General features: G+C 41.7%; 1 protein-coding gene across 7 annotated transcripts in view; it reads right to left on the bottom strand.

Moving 5' to 3' along the window:
• Window positions 1-24,825, bottom strand: part of HTR7 (5-hydroxytryptamine receptor 7) — a 202,589-nt gene extending 177,764 nt beyond the window's left edge. For all 7 annotated transcript variants that reach the window (XR_014072802.1, XR_014072805.1, XR_014072803.1 and 4 more), the window contains exon 1: window positions 21,572-24,825. Coding sequence is in view for 3 of the 7 variants with exons in the window: in XM_081555480.1 (XP_081411606.1) it covers window positions 21,572-22,116 (545 nt within the window). In the remaining 4 variants the exon portion in view is untranslated. The remainder of the gene's footprint in view (window positions 1-21,571) is intronic.
• Between the last annotated feature and the right edge of the window lie 1,071 nt (window positions 24,826-25,896).

The following is a 25,896-nucleotide window of genomic DNA, read 5'->3' as shown; positions in this document are numbered from 1 at the left end:
GTGAAGTCATGTGGGCCTTAGGAAGCATCACTATGAACAAAGCTAGTGGAGGTGATGGAATTCCAGTTGAGCTATTTCAAATCCTGAAAAATGAGTGATACAAGGCAACCTTTAATGCTTCACTGGGTATTCATCTAACAACGTTTCTTGGGGAGTTGTTAATGACTATTACCTGAGTTATTTTCCTCCTCCTTCATTCTGACTCTGAAGGACTCCTTCAGATAGATGACTTTCTAGGGTTCCCAAAATGCCAACAATCAATCACAGATTTTTACTGAGGCTACACATTAAACAAATTTGTTTGAAGAGTTATCACCTCAGACAAGACAAAATGAATAGCTTTCAGAGGAAAAATTGTTCATTTTGAAACCATAAATCTTACACATTGAAAATAAAATCAAACCCAAAGAAGATGTAAATCAATCATCACATAACACCACTGAGAAATATAATTTAGGAAAAGGAAACTTGGATTCTATCAAAGGGATTCATTTTGTCCAGTGCCTTTAATGACTATATAATCCTATTTTTGAAAACCTTGGGGGACTTGGGCTATTATCTATAGAAACACAAAGATAACATAAGGATGGATAAAAGATCACTGTACAACAGAATGTGACAATACAAAATATCACGAGTACAGCAAACATAAGGTTTTAGATATCTAGCTGGGGCGTAGAGAAGAAATAACTAAAGAGAATATTCCTGACACAGAAGCCAAGATACAAAGACATCACAATTGAGCTGTACATGCTCATCTGGCCCACCCACATTTCCAGACTGTGTTCTTAGTCCTGGGCACTGGAAGAAGCTGAGGGTGAGCAAATGCTATTAGTCTTCCAGACACTGCTTCTGCTTTTGGAGTATCCAAGGTCTACTGGGGAGGTAGACTCATAAACAACCATCCAGAGAACATGATGGACATGGTGCCATAACACAAATCAATATGGGAACATAAATCCAGGGGAAAGGAGAGTCAAAGTACTAATAGCTTTCTATAAGTTAGCTTTAGCTATGTAACAAACTAATCTAAAACCCTATGGTTTAAACACTAGCCATTCATCCAGCTAACTATTTGGTGGGTCAGTGGGCCTGTTCTGGGCCAAGTAAGTTCGGTTCATCTCAAGTGGGTTATCTTATGTCTGTGTTCAGGTGATAGATCTGCTGCTGCTGCTGCTAAGTTGCTTCAGTTGTGTCCGACTCTGTGCGACCCCATAGATGGCAGCCCGCCAGGCTCCGCCGTCCCTGGGATCCTCCAGGCAAGAACACTGGAGTGGGTTGCCATTTCCTTCTCCAACGCATGAAAGTGAAAAGTGAAAGTGAAGTCGCTCAGTCATGTCTGACTCTTCACGTCCCCATGGACTGCAGCCTACCAGGCTCCTCCATCCATGGGATTTTCCAGGCAAGAGTACTGGAGTGGGTTGCCATTGCCTTCTCCGGATAGATCTGCAGGTGCCTGAATAGTTTTGCATGACTTCATTCACCTGACTGGTAACTGGCAGCCAGGGAACTTGGGGGACTAAGCCATGGGTCTCTCGTCATCTAGATGGGGCTCCTTCAGATAGGTTCCCAAAAGCAGCAAAAGAAGGCAAATTTCAAGTCTCTGTATACATCATGTTTGCTGAAGTCCCATCAGCCAAAGCAAGAAAGAAGATCAAGCCAAGAGTCAGTGTGGGAAGGGCTGTACAGACACACTTGAAAGACACATAGCATTGGGAAGAACTGGGAGCCATTTTTATAATCTATCACAAGGCTACCGTCAAGTGACATTTGAGGGGAATGTAACAGTCTCCAAGGAATTCACCAGGGGAGGAGCTATTCCTTGGAAGGAGAATCAAAACAGGAAACAGCGTGGAAATGGAAAAATGTGCCACAGACCTGCCAAAAATGGATTAAGAGAGGTTCTGGAGGCAAGGTTAGATTTCATCACTTGATTTCTTTTTTGAGGAAGTTTATTTGAAACATTCATGGCTGTAGTGGATCCCATCATACTGTCTCCAGTATCTAGTCTTGTCCCTGGGGGTTGGTAGCTAACCCACTAAGGCTGCTGGGGATGTTTATAAAATATACTCTGCAGGCAAAAACCCCATTACCTGACCATCCTTACAGGGAGACCTTAAAGAAAAAACAACCTGGAAATAAAATCCACAGCAACTTTATAAGTCATGAAAAGCAGAACTGTGCCTTCAAAGACATAGAAAAATGCTTCTGGTAGCTATAATGAGGTCCCCACTCAAGGGAGTAAGGAAACAAGACCCATCAAAGCAGAACTGAGTCATAAATCATGTGGCTTCTATGTCCCTCTTTCATTTTCCCTCCCTGTTTCATACTTAACGTCTTAAATAGTCACAAACAGTCTTAATGTGTGTGTCTTAAATGACATAAATAGTCAATTTTCCCCAGCTTCATTCATTTATTGATTCACTTATCCAGCAAATATTTATTAAGACCTTTTACATATCAACAGAAGCTGGGAACAGACAGAGACTTTAAAAAAAAAAAGATGTCTCTGTCTTCAAGAATGTAGCATTTGGTGTGTGGTGGACAGAGAAATACAATCAACTACATTTCAGCTTGATGATCATAGAGAAGGAAGCTCAGAGTGGAAAGGGAGAGTCTGGGAGGGGCACCTAAGCCAGACCAAGGTGTCAGGAACAGCCTCCTAGAAACCAGGCCGTGCTAGCTTCGTCATGAAGAATACTTGGGAAATAAGCAGAAAAGAGCAGGGCATTCCAGGCAGAGGAAGTAGAATGCACTGAGACATGAAAACAAAGGAAGACACGGTATACTAGAGAAAATGGAAGCAGCCCCTATACTTCCCATGATACACAGGAGGTGCACAGAGAAAGGACAAAAGCAGGAAACAGCCAGGACGTTATCTGAGGAGTGATGGTGCATCACAAACGCTCCTCTCCCCACTACCTAAAACATTATATAAGGTACCAATTATTTATCCTTCCTGACTGACCCACTGAGCACAACTTAGCATGATTGAATTCAGTTCCCTGACTTGCCTCAAGCAGCATCTGAACTAAATCATGGAACTGACTTTGGCCCCTATTTCTGGCATCCTTGGACAGGCAGGGTGGTGCACAGGCAGGCTGGCATTCCCTGAAGCCTCATCAAGATCCCATATAGACTATTCCTGAAGCAAAGTTGATTTACTTTTTCCTTTTAGGATGAAAGAGGAAAGTCAGAAAAGTCAGCGGTGAATCTTCCCATTCAAACAACTCTCCAATTCCAGAGAGCTGCCATGAGTGGCTGGTAGAATTCAATTCTCTGGCACATTAATATTATTAATATTAACATTACTAATATTAACAATAATAACTGCTCTCAATCAGTGGGTATTTTATGTAAGTCAAGCCCTTGGCTAAACTCCTCATGTATATAATTTCATTTATTCCTCACATTAACTCCATGGAGATATTTCTATCATACATGAGGAAATGAGGTTTAGAAATAAGGTCTAGTAACTCACAGTTCAGTTCATTTCAGTCGCTCAGTCGTGTCTGACTCTTTGCGACCCCATGGACTGCAGCATGCCAGGCTTCCCTGTCCAGCACCAACTCAGAGCTTGCTCAAACTCATGGCCATCGAGTTGGTGATGCCATGTAACCATCTCATCCTCTGTCGTCCCCTTCTCCTCCTATCTTCAATCTTTCCCAGCACCAGGGTCTTTTCCAACAAGTCAGTTCTTCGCATCAGGAGGCCAAAGTACTGGAGTTTCAGCTTCAGCATCAGTCCTTCCAATGAATATTCAGGACTGATTTCCTTTAGGATGGACTGGTTGGATCTCCTTGCTGTCCAAGGGACTCTCAAGAGTCTTCTCCAACACCACAGTTCAAAAGCATCAATTCTTCTGCGCTCAGCTTTCTTTATAGTCCAACTCTCACACCCATACATGATGACTGGAAAAACCAGAGCTTTGACTAGACGGATCTTTGTTGGCAAGGTCACAGTTAGGTCACAGTTAAGACCTCTGTTGGCAAGGTCACAGTTAGGAGTCACAGAAACGGAATCTGGCTTCTGACTCTGGCCCTTACCCAGTTCTATGGGAATCCTCTCTAAACAACCAGCATCGCTGACCTTTCCTAACCCAAGCTCCCCTACTCTACTCCCAAGTTTAGCAGACTCATTTATTCATTCAAGGATATTTTTGCATTCCCACCAGTGTACATGAGCCTTCAGAAGATGAATCAGACACAATCTCCAGCCTAAAGTGTTTCTACTCTAGTAGGATATTTATTAAATCCATTGATCCATTCATTCAATTAATACGATTAAGCACCCACTGTGTGCCAGAAACTCTGTAAGCACTAAGAAAAACAGAATTTAAGATATGCACATAAATAATTATCATAAGGGTCACTGCAGCAGATACAGAGTTGAAATATAGGTTTCCTGACTCTAAAAGCTAACCTTCTTCAAAGAGCTGATTCTAGTCATTGCCTCTACTTCCTTCTTCTCAATCTCTCTTCACTTTGCTCCATGTGGGCTTCCATACCACTTTTTCACTGAACCCACTCTTCTTAGGATCACCAGTGACCTCAAGGTCACCCAATTCATTGGCCATTTTCCTAGCCTTTTCTTACAACTGTTTTTGACACAATTGATACTCTATCTTTGTCAAAACATGTTTCCCTTAATCTCCATGATGGCACTCTCCAGATGTTCCTATTTCACTGACCGTGTCCATGTTTTAAATTGTGCTGGTTCTTTCTCTTCTCTTTACCTGTAAATATTTTACTTCCCTAAGAACTAGTAGTAGCTGGGCCCCACCCTATGGCTTTATACATCATTTCCAATGATGCCCAAATTTGTATCTCCAGTCCTACTTCTCTCTAGAATCCTAGACTCTTAGATCCAAATGTCTATTAATATCAAACTTACCATTCAAAACAGAACTCTTGGAAATGCAAATCAAAACTGCAGTGATATATCACTTCACACCAGTCAGAATGGCCATAATTAAAAAGTCTACAAATAACAAATGCTGGAAAGGGTGTGGAGAAAAGCAAACCCTCTTCACTGTTGGTTGGAATGTAAATTGGTGCAGCTACTATGTATAACACACATACAGAGATTCCTCAAAAAACTAAAAAACAAAGTTGCCATATGGTCCAGTAATCCCACTCCAAGGTACATATCTGGGCAAAATTATAATACAAAAACAATACTGTACATATAACATACAGTACTGTTCACAATAGCCAAGACATGAAAACAACCTGAATGTCCATCAGCAGATGAATGGATAAAAAAGATATGGTATATACAGACAATGGAATGGTACTCAGCCATAAAAAAGAATGAAATAATGCCATCTACAGCAACATGGATGGACCTAGAGATTATCATACTAAGTGAAGTCAGAAAGAGAAAGACAAATACCAAATGACATTACTTATATGAGTAATCTAAAATATGGCACACAAAAATATAAATAAATAAAATAAAATAAAATATGGCACAAATGAACTTATCTATGAAACAGACATGAAGAAGAGACCTATGCTTGTAGGAGGAGAGGACTAGGGGTTTAGGGTTAGCTAGATACAAACTAGTATATATAGAATGGATAAACAACAAGGTCCTAGTGTATAGCATGGGGAACTATATTCAACATCCTGTGATAAACCATAATGGAAAAGAATATGAAAAAGCGTGTGTGTGTGTGTGTGTGTGTGTGTGTGTGTGTATAACCAAGTCACTTTACTGTACAGCAGAAATTAATACAACATTGTAAATCAACTATACATCAATAAAATAAAATGCATCACAACTATATAAAATGAAACAAACAAATAAATAATAGAATTCTTGATTTTTACAACCAGTTCTGCAACTCTCTTATTTGGTCAACAGCATAACCATCAGCTGAGCTGCTTGAGCCCAAAGCACAAGGTCATCCTTTATCCTTCTCTGTCATCTAATCCCTCAGTCTGTTGGGTTATTCATGTCCAACTCTTTGCAACCCCATGGACTCAGCATGCCAGGCTTCCCTGTCCTTCACTATTTCCTGGAGTTTGCTCAAACTCATGTCCATTGATGCCATCCAACTATCTCATCCTCTGTTGCCCTCTTCTCTTCCTGCTCTCAATCTTTTCCAGCATCAAGGTCTTTTCCAATGAGCCATCTCTTTGTATCAGGTGGCCAAAGTATTGTAGCTTCAGCTTCAGCATCAGTCCTTCCAATGAATATTCAGGATTGATTTCCTTTAGGATTGACTGGTATGATCTCTTTGCTGTCCAAGGGACTCCCAAGAATCTTCTCCAGCACCACCATCCAAAAGCATGGATTCTTCAGCACTCAGCCTTCTTTATGGTTAAACTCTCACATCTATACATGACTACTGGAAAAACCATAACTTTGACTACAAGGATCTTTGTCGGCAAAGTGATCCCTCAGTTAGTCCTGTCAATGTACAGCCCAGATGTATCTCAAATCCTTCCACTTTTCTCCACCTTCACTCTTTTAATCTTCTTTTATCTTAACAATTACAGAAGCCTTCCCATTGGTCTCCCAACTTTCACTCTCACTCCTCTCCATTTCATTCTCCACAAGGTAACCACAAGGAACTATTAAGACTATAAACCAGATCATGTCACCCGAGACTTCAAACTCTTCAAGGGCTCCACTTTATTTAGAATAAAATCCACTCTCTTTACCTGTCCCAAACCTCAAAACGGCTGTGACCACTGCTCTACTGTCATCTCCTTCTGGGCTTTCCCTTGAACTCTCTACTCCAGTCACACTGGCCCAGGGCCTTTGCACCAGCTGCTGCCTTTGCCTAAAATGTTCTTCCTCCTGATCTTCTCACAGCCAGATCCATCACATTACTTACACCTCAATGTATATGTCACCTCCTCAGGCTCACCCACTCTAACACATTATTCTGTTTTAATTTTTCATCTGGCCCTTATCACTAATGAATCAGTGTGCATGTATGTATGAGGCTTTTTTTAGTTTATCTGTTCCTTGTCTATTTATTATTACTCAAATATAAAATTCAAGACAGCAAAGGCCTCATCTGCTTTATTTAGGATAAACGAGTAATCAATGACGACTAAGTAATCAATAAATACTAAAGATGTGAATAGATGAATCCCCAAGGATTCCCTTAACTTTAAAAAGGGCAGTTTTTCTATGTTAAGAAATTGCTATCAGAAGACTATCACCTTTGTGACCCTGAAAGGAAGCCAGAGTGGTAAAAGCCTGCAGTATTCAGAAAACTGTCAACTATGAAACTGGGAGGCAATCTATTTTTCAAAATAGGAGATTCTGCAAAGACTTCTCTTGAGAATATCAGAGACGTCTTCAAACCAAATGTATAGAATATACATTTCCCAAAAATAAAATTCTGAAATATTCAGGCAGCTGGACCGGATTGATGATAGATGGCTTGAAGCATGCCATTTAAGTCTCCCCAGGCCTGACTATAAATATTGATAGCCCCTGTGAGGTGAATGGTTCTGCCTGATGTTCCAGATAAAAGAACCATTTGGAAGGAAGAAAGCTATCCAGCTGCCTCCCTTTGAGAGAGTGGGAAATATTATCAGAATGCCCAGAAATACAGAATTTGAATCAGAACAGAGGCCAGGATGAAAGTGAGAATACAAACTGGCTAAACAGGCAAAAATAAAGCTCCCCAAATAGATGCACTGGAGATGCTCCCTCGAAGGCCCACAGCTGCTCAGCCCCCAGGGGCTGGCATCCTGTACTTCAACAGGCAACATCATAAGCATGAGCACGTAGGTCTGACCTCACAGCCCTCATTTTGCAGCAGTCTTAACAAGAATTCTTTAGGCACAGAGAGGATGCTCAAAAACAGACCATAGAGTACTGGGGGTTTTATCAATGGAAGTGCTCAAACCACCCAATTGTTTGCAACCAGAAACTAAGTGATTCATGAATCCCTTCAAGAAAGGTCATACCACACAGGGATTGACTGCAAATCAATATGTACAACCTAACTTTTTAAAGGTACAAATGTTCTGGTATGTGAAAAAAATAATTTATGCTCAACTAGATAACCTCTTGAGGACGAGGCTGTGTCATTATACACCTTTGTATCCCGACAGTACTTAAATACCCAGTAGGTAAACAACAAGGGTTTGCTTAGTAAATAAACCTCACCTCCACCATCTCCTCTAACCTGGTTGCCCATGTACCCTCTCTCTACCTGTCACCTCCCCTCCCTCTCTTCCTCTCTCTCTCCATCTGTATCTACCCCACTTACCTACCCCTCTTTTTACCCTCTCCCTTTACACACACACGCATACATACTTGGCCTCTTTGTTAGGGCCTCTTGCTCAGATTCCAACTTAAATCTTTGAAGGAAAGTGCAAGTCTCTTCAGTCGTGTCTGACTCTTTGTGACCCCATGGACTATAGTCCACCAGGCTCTTCTGTCCATGGGATTCTCCAGGCAAGAATATTGGAGTGGGTTGCCATTCCCTTCTCCAGGGGATCTTCCTGATTTAGAGATAAAACCCAGGTCTCCTGCACTGCAGGCAGATTCTTTACCATCTGAGCCACAAAATGGATCTTAATACTTTATAATATTCCACATTGACCTTACCTTAACTGTAACCCAAGAGCTAATGGATGGACTGGAGTGGGGGATGCCCTGGATCAATGCTAGAGGAAAATGTGCCAGAACACATCTGGTCATTGTCCCTGTCTGAGCAGCAGGAGAAAATACCTTCTATCACTTGGCATGTTCAGAAATGATGTTCACAAAGCCAATACCCTTCTGGGCCTCAAAAGAGTGGGACTCACCCCCAGCCAAATGGGATTCACTGCTTTCCTCCTATATGCTCTTGGGTGAGTTACTTCACCTCTCTCAGCCTCTCTTTCCTCATCCGGCACGAGCAGTGGGTGTGAGAGTGCCCATAGAGTGGTCATGGGGATGAAATGAGATGTACCACCCTAAGCCCTTGGCACTGGGCCTGGCACATAGTATGTGCTCAATAAATGATTTTGTAACCACCAGTTATTGTGCTCCCCTCCTTGGGTACCACGTTCATGCCTGACACCTATGGCTTTCCTTCTGGGTTGCATTAGCTCAGTCAAAATATGTTTTATTCATTGAAATACAAAGAGTCTGGGATTTTTGTTTCATTGTGCCTGCCTTTTCACCCTGTTTCATAGCACAGCAATGATGATAATAAAAAGCTGACTCCTGGGCTCTAAGCTGCTAAATTTTTTGCATCACTAGGGCTTTGTTTATGTCAGTGTTCTGCACATGCGTGGAGAGCAGAAAGTGACTCACCAGTTTACTATGCCTTAATGGGATGACCCCTCAGGACTGTCCAGTTGCCTCCACACTGCTTCTGTTTCAGCACACAATCTCCCAACCCTAATTTGGTTTCCAAAAAAAACCTCCCCAAGAGGAATATTTCATAAGAAGCTGGAGAATAAGAAGGCAAGGCCAGACATTTGGGAATCAGAGGTACCCACCTTCCCTCTCTTCCTTCCTTCTTCCCTCAGTCAATCCATATGGATTAACTGAACACCTACTATGTGCCAAGTATTATGCTGGGGGCGGGGTGCACAGTCTCCAACAAGAGAGACCTTGGTCCTGCCGTGTCTGCTGTGTGGACAATCCCGCAAATCAGGAATCCACTACAGTTAATTTAAAACTGGTAATTACTGACCAAAGTGAGTGCAAGAAAGAAAAACTGAAGGAAGTTATAAGATTAAGATAGTCTGGGGATTCTCAGAATGCTTCCATGAGGCACAATGTCTGGTCAAGGACCTGTCTGAAGAGTGATAAGAATTAACTCGCCCAAGAGGCACATAAGAGTGTCAGGGGGTGGGGTGGGGAATAGGCAATAAAAACATTTGGGAAGTCCCTGAACAGCAAAATGTCAAGGAAGTGAAAGGAGCTCAGAGTTGCCAGAATATGGGGGGAAGAGAGACAAGGGGAGGGAGAGAGATGATATATAAGATAGAAAATTGAATTGAATCAAACCAAATCTTGAGTAGAAGTCGGCAAACTCCAGCAGCGTTAAATCTAGTCCCTGCCTGTTTTTGTATACCAGCCCCCATCAGCTAAGAATGCTTTCATATGTTTTAATAGTTGAAAAAATAAAAAGAATAAGATTTAATAATATTGTGAAAATCATATGAAATTCTAATTGCAATAGCCATAAATAAAGTTTTATTGGAACACAGCCATGCCTGCACATTTACATACAGTCTACAGCTGCTTTCATGCTACAGAAGCAGAGCTGGGCAGTTGCAACAGAGACCATATGGTACACAAACCCAAAATATTTACTATCTAGCCCTTTGCTGAAAAAAATGCCAACCCCGATCTAGGAGATACACAGAAATCAGATTACAAAATCTTTTAAATTATATTAAAAATTTAGCATCTTATCCCCAAAGCAGGGGAACTCATTAACCCATTAAAGAGTTTGAAGAGGAGAACAGCATAATTCAGTAGTTCCCAAACCTGTCTGCACACTGGACTAACCTAGGAAGCTTCCAAAATATAATGCATAAGTTTCGCCCCCAGTGTTGTACATCAGCTGGGTTTGTGTATGGCCTGGGTATGGGTTTTGGAATTTTTTGAAGATTCCAAGGTGATTCTGATGTGCAGGTAACTTTGGAAACCATGGATAAAATCAGATTTACATTTTTATAAGATCACCCTAACTCAGGGCTTCTCCCTCCGGCTGGATACACATTAGAATGACCTGAGGGATATTTTCAAACACACTGATGCCCAGGCCCACTCCACATCAGGATCTGTAGAGACTGGCTCCGAGCACTGATATTTTTTAATTGACCAGATGATTCTAACGTACAGCCAGGGTTACACACTCTGTTATCAATATGTGGCAAGAGTAGATACAGGGAGAGTCCTTGGAGGCTACTTCAAGGGGTCCAAGTTAAAGATAACAGAGACTTGGGTTGAGTTTCTGGTCCTGGGAGTGGAGAGAAGAAAAGTGAAGGGACAGTCAGTTGCATCTGGTGATGAGCTGGTGACAGTGAGGGGTTGGGTGGGAGGTTTCAAAGGCGATACCTAAATGTCTAGCAAAGAAAATGGGTGCAGCCTAATGCCACTTACTGGGATGGGACCCTTGTAAGAGGAACAAGTTTAGGGGGTACGAACATTAGTTCTATTATTCTGACATCTTGTTGAAAGAGAGGATACCTATGATGGAGTCAGTCAGTTTGAGGCTATAAAGGAGGCTGGGGTCAAATTACAAAAGGCCTTGAATGCTATACTCACAATATCCTCCTCACTCAGCAGGCAGTGGCTACAATGTAGTAGAGGAACATGTAAGGGCTTTTGATTCAGTTGCTGTTCTTGCTCTATACAGTATGTATGTTTCCACAGCTTCCTCATCTACAAAATGGGATTTGAAATGTTCATACTCTGTCTCCTATACCTTTGGCCAGCAGACCTCAATGACAGCAGAGGCCTCAGTAAACACCCTTACAAAGGTGTTATGAAGATTAAATGAGATATTATGTGTAAAGTCTCTATGAATTTATGTAGCACAGAAGCCTCTTGTTCCTAAATGTCCATTCCAAGATGAATGGATAAAGAAGATATGGTACACATATACAATACAATACTGTGCTGTGTTGTGCTTAGTTGATTCAGTCATATTCAACTCTTTGCGACCCCATGGACTGTAGCCCGCCAGCTCCTCTGTCCATGGGGATTCTCCAGGCAAGAATACTGGAGTGCGTTGCCATGCCCTCCTCCAGGGGATGTTCCCAACCCAGGGATCGAACCCAGGTCTCCCGTATTGCAGGCGCATTCATCTGAGCCACCAGGGAAACCCAAAAATACTGGAGTGGGTAGCTTATCCCTTCTCCAGGGGAACTGCCTGACCCAGGAATCAAATCGGGGTCTCCTGAATTGCAGGCAGATTCTTTACCAGCTGAGCTACCACCTGGCCATAAAACAGAATAAAATAATGCCATCTGCAGCAACATGGATGGGTCTACAGATTATCATACCAAGTGAAGTAAGTCAGAAAGAGAAAGACATATACCATAAGATATTACTTATATGCAGAATCTAAAATAAGACGCAAATTAACTTATCTGTGAAACAGAAACAGACTCACAAACATAGAGAAGAGACTTGTGGTTGCCAAGTGGGAGGGAAAGTTGGGGAGGGATGGAGTGGGAGTTTGGAATAAGCAGATGCAAACTATTATATATAGAATGGATAAACAACAAGGTGCTACTGTACAGCATAGGGAACTATATTCGATATTCTAAAATAAAACATAATCTTAAAGAATTTTTAAAAATAGTAGTCATTATTCCCAAAGGAGAATGACACAGTGACACCTCACAATGATGCTTTAGGAAGTATATAGAACATTAGTGTGAAGGATACACACACGGGATAAGAAACTGGCACTAACATTTAGAAGTTGTGACAGATAACATAACAATATCTGTTCAACCACTAGGAAGAAGTCAGGGACATGCAAATCCAATAGAGTCCATAACCCTCAGGGTCCCTGCTACCCTCCCAGGACAGTTCTCCTCCTTCTTAAGCATGGCCCTGGTTGTCCCTCTTGACCATGAGTTCTAGCCACTGTACCCACTATCCAGTTGACAAGATGGAGGAAAAAAAACAAAAAGAAAAGGATTCTATCAACTCTTAAAGAATATATACATGCTGAAAATTAATTTTAGAGATGATCAAGTATGACTTCCTTCAAAGACAAAGGGGATCCAGAGAAGCCAGAAGGCACCCTGCACTGCTGACTGCAGCAGAATTAAAGCCAAGAGCAGATCACTGAGGCGAATGAGTCATGGTACCTGGCGAGGAAGCAAGGCTTCAGCCAGACACCAGTCAGAATTAAAGATTATGGCTCTTTCAAATTAGCCAGAGGAGTTCCTGTAACTGTGAACAATCCAAAGACGAGCCCTGCCCTCACACATGAGGCTGAAAACCAACAGATGCTGACTGCATTAAAACAGTAACTGCATCTGCTCAGATTAACCATACATCTGATCTAAATCCTAAACACCTCACAAGATGTCATCAAATAAATACTTCTGTCCCTTTAAAATAAAATAAAATATAGATGTAGGAAGTTGCCTAAAATATACATGGATATTTTCATAGTAATTTTTAGAGAACCCTCAAGATACCTTACCTGTATCCACCTCTTACCTGTATCCACCTCTACAGGCAAGAGATAAAACATTACACCATCTCAAAAGCATGCCTCTCTGATCACCATGTTTCTTCCCACCTAGAAGTAATTAATCGCTATCCTTGTTCTCATGATGTATATTTCCTTCCTTTTCTTTATAATATTTCCACTTCTATGTATCTTCAAATAATGTTGCTTGTTTCTATTTTCACATGAATAGAATTACATTATATGTGTTCTTTTTACTCTGTTTCTTCTGCTCAGCATCATGTTTGTGGCTTCAAAGCATTATATTTATGATGTCTAAAATTTGAGTTAAAATACTGTGAGGAAGGAGTTGCAAAGTAAACATTAAATACTTTGTGATGGATAGATTAGGCTGTTCATACTGGACTCTTGGCTCTTAAATTTTAAGTTTCAAAATTTTTATAATAAAAAATTGCTTAAATTACTTTGTGAGATTCCTTTTACTACAGCAATTTTAATTGCTGTATAGCAACAGTTTCTAAGTAATATCTCAAAATCAAGAGCATCAGAATCATTTGGGAATTTGTTTGAAATGCAAATCACTGGGCTCCACCCCAGACTTACTGAATCAGAAGCTCTTGGAATGGGGCCCAGTAATCTGTGTGTAAATAAACCCTCCATATAGTTCTGATGACGCTCAAGTTTGATAATCACTACTTAATAGTATTCTATTATGTAAATGTTCCACAGCTTATCCATTCTACTATTGATACATTTATATATTAATATATTTCAAGTTTGGGGGTTTCAAATTTGTGAATATTATAAATAGTTTGTACAAGACTTTTGGTGACAAGAGTCTCTCTGACATACACCTACTGGTACAATAACAGAATCATAGGGTATACATAATAATATTACCTGATAATGCCAACTATTTTCAAAGTGGTTCACCAATTCACAGTCCCACTAGGAATGTACAAAGGTTCCCCCTGCTCTACATACTTGCCAATATTTGGTATTTTTCAGATATTTTCATTGCTGCCATTTTAGAGGGTTAGGCACTTTTAAGCTTTCCAAGTTGGGATCAAAATACATGTATTAGGGAATAGAACTCCAGACATGAAATCACAGTATTGCAACTATATTAGCTGGTGGATCTGTATGGAATAAGCCTGACATAGAAAGAATTTGGCATGACAGAGAAACTGAAAAAGGCCAATAGGCTTCCCTGGTGGCTCAGAGGTTAAAGCGTCTGCCTGCAATGTGGGAGACCCAGGTTCAATCCCTGGGTCGGGAAGATCCCCTGGAGAAGGAAATGGCAGCCCACTCCAGTATTCTTGTCTGGAGAATCCCATGGAGGGAGGAGCCTGGTAAGCTAGAGTCCACAGGGTCGCAAAGAGTCGGACACGACTGAGCGACTTCACTTTCACTTTTCATGAAAAGCAAGGTGAAATACAGCACAAAATGTTGTTGGAGGTGAGAGAGGAACAAATCAGGGACCCTGTAAGCATGCTAAAGACTTTGAATTATATTCCTGTGAAATCAAAAGCCAATAAAGGGTTTTAAGCAGGAAATTTACATGGCTATATTTCTACATCTGTATATTCAAAATCTTTCATGCACACATCCAATTCTCCCTATGATGGAGTTGCTTAATGCTTCAGACTAATGCTTCTGCTAAAAACAACTAGAATAGCTGGATAAAACACAAATATACACACACACCTGCTTAAAGGCATAACAGAGTTTTTGAGACAACCAGGGGAGAAGACAATGGCAACCCACTCCAGTGCTCTTGCCTGGAGAATCTCATGGATGGAAGAGCCTGATGGGCTACAGTCCATGGGGTTGCTAAGAGTCGGACACGACTGAGTGACTTCACTTTCACTTTTCACTTTCATGCATTGGAGAGGGACATGGCAACCCACTCCAGTATTCTTGCCTGGAGAATCCCAGGGACGGAGGAGCCTGGTGGGCTGCCATCTATAGGGTCGCACAGAGTTGGACATGACGGACGCGACTTAGCAGCAGCGGCAGCAGCAGCAGTAATTGAGGGGACAAATCCTAGAGATAAGGGAATCACAGAGATGAGCCAAAATTCTGCAGTCATTCTTTCCCTTTGGACATTTGCCTAAAGTAGGAGAGGGGTAAGGGGCTGAGGATCCAGGCAAACAGCCTCAACACAGTTGCTATTAAGAGGCAAAAATACCAGAAGAAATTTCAGTAGTCTCTTCAGAAAAGAAAGACAAAGCTTAAGAGCCCTGAGATGCCAAGATCCAAATAAAAAAAGCAGAAAACTAAGCCCAGCACTTGGCTGGCATTCCCCTCTAGACATCTGCTCAGTTCTAAAGCTGTGCAGGGCAGGAGGCTAAGAAGCCAAGAAGAAGGCTCCCAAAAACACTTTCAGAGAGAATTTTGATAGTCTCACACTGCTGAGGAGAGAAAAGAGTTCTGGACTAGCCAGGGGAAGAAGTCACTGAGAACACCCTATGCTCTTAGCTGCAGTTCCAAGAAGGCTACAACCTAGAAAGAGGCATCGGCAAGTGGCACACACAGCTTTATTGAAACTAAAACAATGCCTACGGTCAGCCAAGTCCCTAGCTGGATTATAATAATCAGTCCCCCAATGTGCATGCCTGGAAGTTTTTTCTCTGGAGATAAAATCATATACAACATTCATAATTTTTCATACAAAATGCTGAGTATACAATCAAAGTTAATCAAACATGCCAAGACACAAAGCACAAACCCAGAGGGGGAGAAAAAAACAGATCACAGACAAAGAAACCACAAGTGATTCAGGTATTAGAGTTAGTAGGAAAAGAGTCTAACTATGATTAACATATTCAGAAATATAATAAGAAGATGGAAAAATTCATAAAAGGCAAAGAATTTCACCATAGAGTTAGAATCAATAAAAAGAATCAAATGCAAAAAACAAGCTCAAAAATAATTTCTAGTACTGTAAAATTAAAACTACTGAGCAACATATTAGACATAGCAGAAGAGGTGATTAATAAATAGGAAGGTAGGTCAAAATTCTTCAAAGCTGAAGCACAGAGAAAAGCTAAAATGGAAAAGAAAGAAGAGTGTAAGATACACGTGTGGTAAAGGAAAAAGACCTAAATTATGTAACTTTGAAGACATAGAGAGAGAAAGAAGAGGCAACAAAAGTATTTAAAGAGATACAACCAAGTTAGAGATACCAATGCACAAACACAAAAGTTACTAAGAACTTCATCAGGGTTGACGGCAAATATATAACAGAAAATAATCAATAATGCCAAACCTAAGGACATCATAGAAATATTGATAAAAACTAAAGGCAAAAAGAAAATCCTAAAAGTAACCAGAGGTAAAAAAAACACAATATTTTCAAAAAAGCATTAATAATGTTGGTTAATAACTGACTTTTCAACAGAAAGGATGGAAGCCTGAAGACAATGGAATAAGATTTCTAAAGTGCTGGGAAAAAAACCTTCAATATATTAATAGAATGACATACTTAGAGAAAATATCATTCAAAATGACAGTAAAATTAAGATATTTTCAGATAAGTAGAAACTGAGAGGATGTGTCAGCAGTAAACCCTCACTTTGAAAAAATGCTAATAAAAGCCTAATGGGCATAAGAAAATGATCCCAGATGAAAGCATGGTAATGTAGGAAAAAAATAAAGAGCAATGGAAAAGGTAAACATGTGGGTATATAAGAATGAATATTGATTGTTTAAAGTAACAATAAAAATTCTAGTACATTTTTAAAATGTGTATTGTAGATTAAAATGCATCTATAAAATGAAAGATGTGAGAGGGTATATAAAATTAAAATGCAATAAGCTATCTTATTTTCCAGTATTACATTTACTCAAAAGAAACAAAAATATGTACACAAAATGATTTATACATTATATATTTATAGAAGCACTGTTAGTGACAGGCTTCCCAGGTGGCACTAGTGGTAAATACTCCACTTGCCAATGCAGGAGATGCAAGAGACATGGGTTCGATCCATGGGTTGGGAATGATCCCTGGAGTGGGAAATTGCAACCCACTCCAGTAATCTTGCCTGGAAAATTCCATGGACAGAGAAGCCTGAAAGGCTACAGTCCATGGGGTTATAAAGATTCAGACACAGCTGAGCACACACACACCTACCTAATTCCTAGTATCCATGGTTAGTGACAGGTAGGAACTGAAAACAATTCAAATGTGCATCTACAGGTGAACTGATACTCAAATTAAATGGAATACCACTCAGGAAAAAAAGGAACAAAATACTGACAGACTAAAAACTATTGATGAATCACACATACAGGTTTAGAGTGAGCAAAAGATGCCAGGTTTAAAAGTACACAGTATACTATTCCATTTTGTGAGGTTTTGACCAAGAGAAACTAGTTTATGATGCTAACAATCAGGATAACTGTTATCTTTGGGAGTAATATAAACTGGGAACAAGCAAGAAGGGACCTCTGGCTGGTTGGTAATGTTCCATTTCTTGATCCAGTTACATTCACGGGTTCACTTCATGGAAAGGGATCAAGCTTCACATTTAGGATTGTTCATTTCTCTATATGTATTTCTAAAAAAACCAGAAAGTTATACACAGGATAAGAAGACTATGTCAACCACTAAAATATAGCTTGACCAGTATCATTAATACATATGTTACTCCCTAATTACCCCCACCCCACTAGAGATAACTACTCTCATAAATTTGGTGCTCACCATTCTTCTGTACTATCTTATATTTTGACTCCTTATATACAAGTTCACCTAAACAATATATAGAATTGTTTTGCATGTTTTTAAACTGTATGCTGCTGCTGCTGCTGCTGCTAAGTCGCTTCAGTCGTGTCCGACTCTGTGCGACCCCATAGACGGCAGCCCACCAGGCTCCGCCGCCCCTAGGATTCTCCAGGCAAGAATACTGGAGTGGGTTGCCATTTCCCTCTCCAGTGCACAAAAGGGAAAAGTGAAAGTGAAGTCGGTCAGTCGTGTCCGACTCTTAGCGACCCCATGGACTGTAGCCTATCAGGCTCCTCTGTCCATGGGATTTTCCAGGCAAGAGTACTGGAGTGGGGTGCTGTTGCCTTCTCCAATTTAAACTGTATATAAAAGATTATTTGATTTCTGTTTTTAAAAGATCATTCTAAAAATGGCACAAGGAAACTTCCTAGTATGACAAAATATTCTATATATTATTTGGAGTGTTGTTTGAATGTGTAAAAATATTTGTCAAAGCACATCAAAATGTACATTTAATATCTGTGCATTTCACTACAGGTAAATGTTACCTCACTTAAAACCACTTTTTAAAAAACAAATCATTCTAGCATTTTCATAGGCAATGGATGAGAAGTGAAATCAGGAAGGCCAGTTAAAATATTACAGTAGACCTGGTGAGGGCCAAACTCCTCTCTCTGAGAAGTAAGGAACTAAAGTCAGGTTGTGGTCCTAGTTCTTTGAACAGCTTAACTGTGAAGTAAAGGGCTTCCCTGGTGGCTCAGACGGTAAAGAACCCGCCTGCAATGCAGGAGACCCGGATTCAACCCTTGGGTCGGGAAGATCCCCTGGAGAAGGGAATGGCAGCCCACTCCAATATTCTTGCCTGAAGAATCCCATGGAGGAGGAGGAGTCTGGTGGGCTACAGTCCATGGGGTCACAAAGAGTCAGAGACAACTGAGCAACTATCCTTCCACTTCCCACTGGGAAGTGAAGCAGGGACTGGAGGGAGGAACCAGGCAGAAGAGAAATTCTTAAAAACGGAAGATTAAGCTTGATGCTATTGAGAGGCAACACAAGAGACAAAGGAGAGATGAGGGTTTAAGGGTTGAGTCCTCCAGAAGGTGAGAGGGGATGGGATGGTCTGGCCTCTGCTGGGACACAATGCCTTCTTGCTTTTACCCAGAAGGAAGTAAAGGTACAGATGCAGGAAAAATTGTTTGGTGATAGACAAAGGAGTTTCCATTCAATGGCTGCTACTTCTTCAATGATCATGGGTCATTACCTATAAAGGGTGGAGATGGGAGTGTTGAAGCTTATGAAAAGGGGCATGAAATTCCATTGGAAAAGGCTAGGAAAGCATCCCAACATGGTGGGGAAAGGTTAAGAAAAAAATCTAAGGTTCTATTTTGCAAGGTTAAATGTCCAACAGGTATCCAAATCAAAAACAGGAATATTATTATTCATCTTTACTTATGCTTCATGAAGCACAGTGTAACAAATATTAGGTACAAGAAAGAATGAATGAACGAAGATTAAATCTTTTCATATTTTCTTAGCACCTTTTTATATTGTTAGCCATATTCTACAATGGAACTGAAGAAAAAAGAGAAATAATGCACCTTATCAATCAATCGCTATCAAATGCATTTTTCCTTTTCCTCAGTTTTAGTTCTGTGTGTTCTTGGAAGAAAAAAAATCTGTGTCTTCCGATGTTACCAATTCTTCATTTTATCAAAAAATGACACGTTCATCCTCTAAAGTAACTGTTCAGCAAAATTCACCAATGGGGCAATTTTCATTAAAAAAAAAACAACTAAGAGATAAAATCTGCATCCCTATATTAACACAATTTGTGACAATCATAAGGATATAGTTGAAGAAGAAATTAGAAGCTCTTGCTAAGAAGGATTAACCTGGTCTCTGTATTGGAGATGTTCCTGTGGCTGGTAAGTCGCACATGCATCATGAGTAAAGAAAGCTTTTAGCTTGTGTATAGGAATCTCAGGGTGACCCCAGCAAACAATAAGCACACTGTGCTGTTTATCATTTATCAATTGTGAAATTGAAAAAAAAGATTATAAATGCATTACTTGCAGTAGAAATTATTTTTATTACACTAAGCTCCATTGAAAAGGACTCCATTCATGCAAGAAGCACAGTTTTGGCTGGATGAACAATCAGATTTTTACACTTATAATTCAAGCATATACTTACTACATATATTGAGTGCACTCTCCTAGTTCATGTTGCCACAGTCAGACTATAAATGCATATTTGCGGTCATGCTTAACTACAGTAATTCAGAACTTCAACTGTCAAGTTTGGAGCTAATATTCTCACGTATGCAGCTCATGTTCTACTCTTAAAAATAATTCCTTGTTTGCTATCAGAAGCTCCTAATATAATACACAAAATAGCAGGATCAATTTTTTTAAATAACCTATATCTTTAACTAAATGTAAATACAATGTATACAATGTACTTTTTTCCCTGAAAATATCCCCTTCCTTCAGTAACTATCAACCCTGGTGAAGCAGTAAAACAGCAGAACATATTAAATATATACAAAACACACAGAGAGAAAACAGCAGTGTATGCAGGGAGGAAAAGAAGGAAAATCTCAGTTTTGTGCTAGACTATCCTTTGAGACATTTTTTTAAGTGTGGAGGCACCAATTATTTCTCCTTTGCTGGAAGGTCTACACATTTAAAGGTTCTGTATGTCCACTAAGAAAATAAGCAACTGTTTCTCTGTATCATTAAACACAACAGGATACCAGCCCCGTGCTGATTTTAAAACACTAACAAAATTCTAACTGTGAACATTAAGATTTAACATTTTAGTTTCAAGAGAAGCAAAGAGTTGTTTTTGTCTCCAAAGAGCATCAGAACCATACTCCAAATTGTCAATTGCACAATATCTCTAGCACTGAAGGCTAGCTCCATTGCAGAATCTTATAATGCTAGAGTCTGAAGAAACCTTGCAGGTCTCCTATTCCAATCTGACACCCAAGACAGGAATTTTTTCCTCAGCATCCCTGACAGATGGTCAGTCTCTGTTTCAATTACTCCAGTGGGGGAGTTCTCAAGAGAAGATTCCCAAGGGATATGATGAAATGCTAGAATCAACCATTCAGACAGGGAGTACAGCTCCAATAACCCTGTAGATACAAACAGCATTGCCAGACACTAAAGCCGACTTCCAAAAGAAAGTGATTCAGAATCAGCAACGTTAAGACATGTAAACATTGGTCCCCCAATCCTGCGACCACCCTAGGTCTTTTTATTGGCCTGGGAAGTAGCATCTACAATCTGGGAAGCAAGGTGGCTTTTCTCCTGCTGGTTTCTTAAAGAATTGATTCTTTCAGGCTCACAGCAAGGGTTTGTCAGGCTCAGAGAGGATCAAATTTCTTCCTTCTGAAAACCAAGCCAAGGGACCCCCTGGTGGAATTGCTAAAGCTTAAAATACTCCTAACTTTGGTCTTAAAATTCTCACTACAATAAACCAGGGCATTTCAAGCTCTTCTTTTAAAGGTTTATACAGGCTAAGCTGTAACTGAAGTAGTTTGGTTGGTGTAGGGTTGATGTGTGGGGTTTGATGGTTTAAGCGCAGCCCTTCATCCCGCCGAGAAGTCTGGTTTATCTGACCAGGAAAGGCGAGCGCGCAGGGCTAAGCTGCCAGCACACCCCCTGCCGGACCCCGTCACAGGGCTACCCGGCCCTTACCTGTCGATGCTGATCACGCAAAGGGTCATGATCGAGGCCGTGCAGCACATGACGTCCATGGCGATAAAGACGTTGCAGAAGAAGTGGCCAAAGATCCACTCGCCCCCAATAAGGTCGGTGACGCTGACGAAGGGCATGACCGCCACGGCCACCGAGAGGTCGGCCAGCGCCAAGGACACGATCAGGTAGTTGGAGGGCTGGCGGAGCTTCTTAACGAAGCACACCGAAATCACCACCAGGCAGTTGCCGGCGATCGTCAGCAGCGTGATGAGCGTCAGGATGGAGCCGATCACAACTTTCTCGGCTCTGCCGTAGTTGATCTGTTCCCAGCAGCCGGAGGTATTGTCCCGCGGCGTGTCCCGGGTGGGCCCGGGGCTAGCCGTCACCTCCACGACCCCGTGCAGCAGGTGCGGCGCCCAGGAGCCCGCGACCGGGCCGGCGCCGTCGGGGCTCAGATCGGGCAGCCCGCGCCCCACCTCCGGCAGGAAGAAAGAGCGGAGGTGCCCGTAGAGGTCCGGGCGGCCGCTGCTATTAACGTCCATCATCGTGCCGCTGTGCGCCGCTGCCCATGAAGCCGGCGCCCCCGCCACGCGCTGCGGCTGCCGGCCCAGGGGTTTCACCTCGCCGGTTCCGCTCCTCTCGGCCCAGCCATGAGACCCGCGCTGACCGCAGGGGGGCGCCTCTGCTCGGCCTCGCGGCTCCGCACGTCCCGGTCCCGCAGCCGCAACGGACAACACGGGAGCGCGGCCGCCCCGGGGACTACTTGCAGAAGGCGTCTCTGGCACCCGACGGACGCCCGGGACGCGCGGGTTCGCAAGCCGGCGGGTCGGGCTCGGCTGGACGCACCGCAGCCCGCAGCCCGCAGCCCGCAGCCGCCGCGCCCCTCGGCCGAGAGCGCCCGGGAGGCAGCGGCAGAAGTTGCGGAGTGCGCCCCGCCCCTCGCGCCCGCCGCCGCCGCCGCCGCCGCCGCTGCCGCCGCCGCTCCCCTGCGGCAGCCACGCCGCGTCCCCGTCGCCGCCGCCGCGTCCGGCCGCTGACCGCGCGCCCCGGGATCCCGGACGGGCTTCCCCGGCTGGGCAAGGGCCGCCGCCTTTCCCGCGCCGCCCCCCACCCACTAGGCGGGGGGAGGCTCTCCTCGCGCCTCCCGGGATCCCAAGCCACCTCTCCCAGGGTATCTTTCTTTCCGCGGAAGGCTCACACCCCCTCCGACAGACCCGAACCCCCTTGCAGTAATGAAGATAGTTTGGTGGGGGAGTAAGGGGGGACTAGGGAGCCAGCGGATGTCCGGACTCATTGCAAAATGAAGAACCTGAGGAGGAATTTTTTTTTTTAATCTTAATTTTTAAAAAGACCAAAAACAAAACCTTTCTGAGCACTATACCAAGCAACAGATAATTTCCAATTCTTATTTTGACCACTGATGGGGGAAAGCGAAAATGAAAAATGAGAAGCAGCTGAATGAGGCGGGGTTGAGAGCTCAGACGGAGAAAAGGGACAGCGAGGGACGTCTTAGGGTCCTGGCACCTAGGAGGAGCTAGGGGCTCTGGAGAAGGGCTTTCAGAGAGCTTAAAAAAACCCATTGTGACAAACCCTCCAGACGTCTAGAAACCGGCCTTTCCTCTCTGAATATAGACCTTGGCTATAGTCAGACTTAAGAGCCTACGTTCAGACTTCAGAGCCTAATATACTGAAATATTCAGAGCCTAATATATTGAAATGAGGGCTAATTCTCCATGGCGTTCTGAAAATCTTGCACATAAGAAACGACCGCTTATAATGTTCTGTAGAAGAATCCTGGAGATGTATGTTGACTTAATCCCTATTGCCTAAAATCCCCTTGGTATTGAAACCCTGTCAGGGTGGCTAGTTTTTTAATTTGTGAGACTTATTTCACTCCATTTTGTTCAAATATTTTATCGGAAGCTAGCAGTGATTTCTTTAGTTCAAAGACCCTTAAAAATAAGCAAATCTGTTTTCTAGTTAGGCCCTAGTGTATCATAAATAAGAAGAAAGGGAACAGAAACCTCAAAATGTATTAATGTGAGTGCTGGGTTGGGTAACACTCTTCATTCTTCGAGGTTTTTCATTCATCCTTTTTTTCCAGATAAGGAAACATAGCTGCTATTTCAGTCAGCTGGTAATAGGTTTGAAACCCAGGTTATTCTGATTACTATGTTCATATTCTTCCCTCTAAACATTCCCCCCAAAAATTTTTTAGGTGGAAAAAAATAAATCCCTAATTCTTGGGCCAATATTGACAACTCTTTCACTACTTTGAACGTGTCAGGGGCTCTCCTCTGCTTGGGGTAAGCAGATCAGTACATTCAGAGGAAGAGTGGAAGGTATATAGACCACAGAGCAGCACTGTTGCATAGTTAAGAGGATGAGTGAGGAAGTGTCTTCAACCTTACCTAAGTTAGTATTAAATGTAATTTCAGACAAAAGAAAACTAGTTTGCAGTTGGAAGGCATCTGAAAAACCATTCTCTTCAATGCAGAGAGGGAAGTAGAGGCTGGGACAAGTGACTTGTCCAAGATCATTGTGACTACATTGAAATGGATCAGGTTTTTGGTTTTGTGGTTTAGAATTGTCTCAAGGCCTCATAAAAATTCCTTAATATGGTAAATTTCACACAATGTTCTGGGCTTTTCTCATTTTGACTTTTTAACTCATTTCAACTCATTTTGGCTTTTCTTATTTTTTCCTTCTTGAGAACTCTAACCAGGGTCAGCTTACTTTCTGTCTTGGCTCTTTTAAGTAATATTCTACATTAATTAATTATACAAAAAATCTGAAAAGCAATATTCTATATTTGAATCTACAGTCAGTATAATTTGCCACCTACACTCTGGCCAGTACCCTTACCCAGCCCACTTAGGTTTCATAGCAGCTTCTGATGTTTTTTGCTTTTGTTTTTTTCATTGTAGACATATAAATGCACCAAATAATCAGTAAAATAGTACTTTCAAATTTACTTCCTCTTTCACTTTCAATATAGCATCAGTTCCAAACTCCCTTTTTTATAGAGAAGTCACCTCTATTATATTATCCCTGGTGATGGCTGAGTGTATTTCCTAAGAGTTGCTAGGTTTTTAATTTATAAGCTGTCACAATGCATAAACACAGTTATTGAAAATCTCAGCCTCTGCAGCATTGCTTATATTGAGTTTAAATTTCATCTATCATTGTATCATTCCAAAATCCAGACAGAACAACCTGGAATCCTTTCAGTTTCCCTCTAACCTTGACTAAAAAAAAAATCATATCTTAATAAAAATGCTAAAATCTCATTTATTCTTTTCCATAATTTTCTCACAAAAAAATCCTAAAGATACAGCGTCACAAAATGTTCACTAAAATACCTAACATTCACCTAAATGGGTTGTTTTGCCCTTGGTTTCCTGGGGTTTTAAAATCCATATCAGGGTGCTGCTGCCTTTCCCTTCCTCCTGCCAGCCTACTCTGGCTGTTATTTTAGAGATAATAAGAGAAGTGTTGGCATTTAAATCAAATCATGTCTTTAGTTTTTATCCCTTGTATTTCTTTCATTAAAAAAATATAACTCTGCTAACTTTAAAAAGTACCAGTCCTTGTCTGGACTCTCATCTCCTATAACAGCATTTTCCTAAAATTATCAATGAGGGCACTGGAAACGACAGCATTCTGAGGCTTCCAACTGGCAATCTCCTGCTCTCAAAACTGCTCTGGGGGAGGACAGAAGAGCAGCCGCATCCTACAATAGGAATTATCATCTTTTTATAAGCTCTTCTTCCTGTAGGTACTCATCTGGCTCATCTAAATGCATGTGCTTAATCACATCTCTGCAGACCCACACATATCCATCTGGAGAACATAAGCTTAGGAGAGTTTATTTTCCCATAAACCAGCATACTCTGATAGTCTAGATTTACTTTAAGAAACACAAGTAAAAATAAGGCTTTCTATGCCATAGGATTCATTGGCAACTTACTAGTTGTTAAGCATACTAATGTCATGGTGACTGAGGCTCCAGTAATTTCCAATGCCTGATGCAGCTGTCTTCCTGCAGCGTTACTCTTGCACATCCCCAAAGCTTCTCAACTGCTTATTTGTACATCCAATTGGCTCATTCAACTGAACTAATTGTCTGGGTGTTGTCCCCAGAATTAGACAAGAAAAGGCTAGGAAAACAATGCTTAGATGGGTATTGTGCTAAGATTTGTATATATAAATAATCAAATCCTACCCTGTGGACCAGTCAGGCTGTAGAGCAGTAGTACAGAGAGAGAACACACATCATAGCAACTGTCAACACAGATATTGGGAGGCCCAGTTGGAATAAAAGC

This window comes from Giraffa tippelskirchi, chromosome 2 (assembly GCF_054371585.1).
Source record: "Giraffa tippelskirchi isolate mGirTip1 chromosome 2, T2T-mGirTip1v1.2.pri, whole genome shotgun sequence".
In the NCBI taxonomy this organism is placed as follows: Eukaryota; Metazoa; Chordata; class Mammalia; order Artiodactyla; family Giraffidae; genus Giraffa; species Giraffa tippelskirchi.
This window is presented reverse-complemented; position numbering and strand designations above follow the sequence as displayed.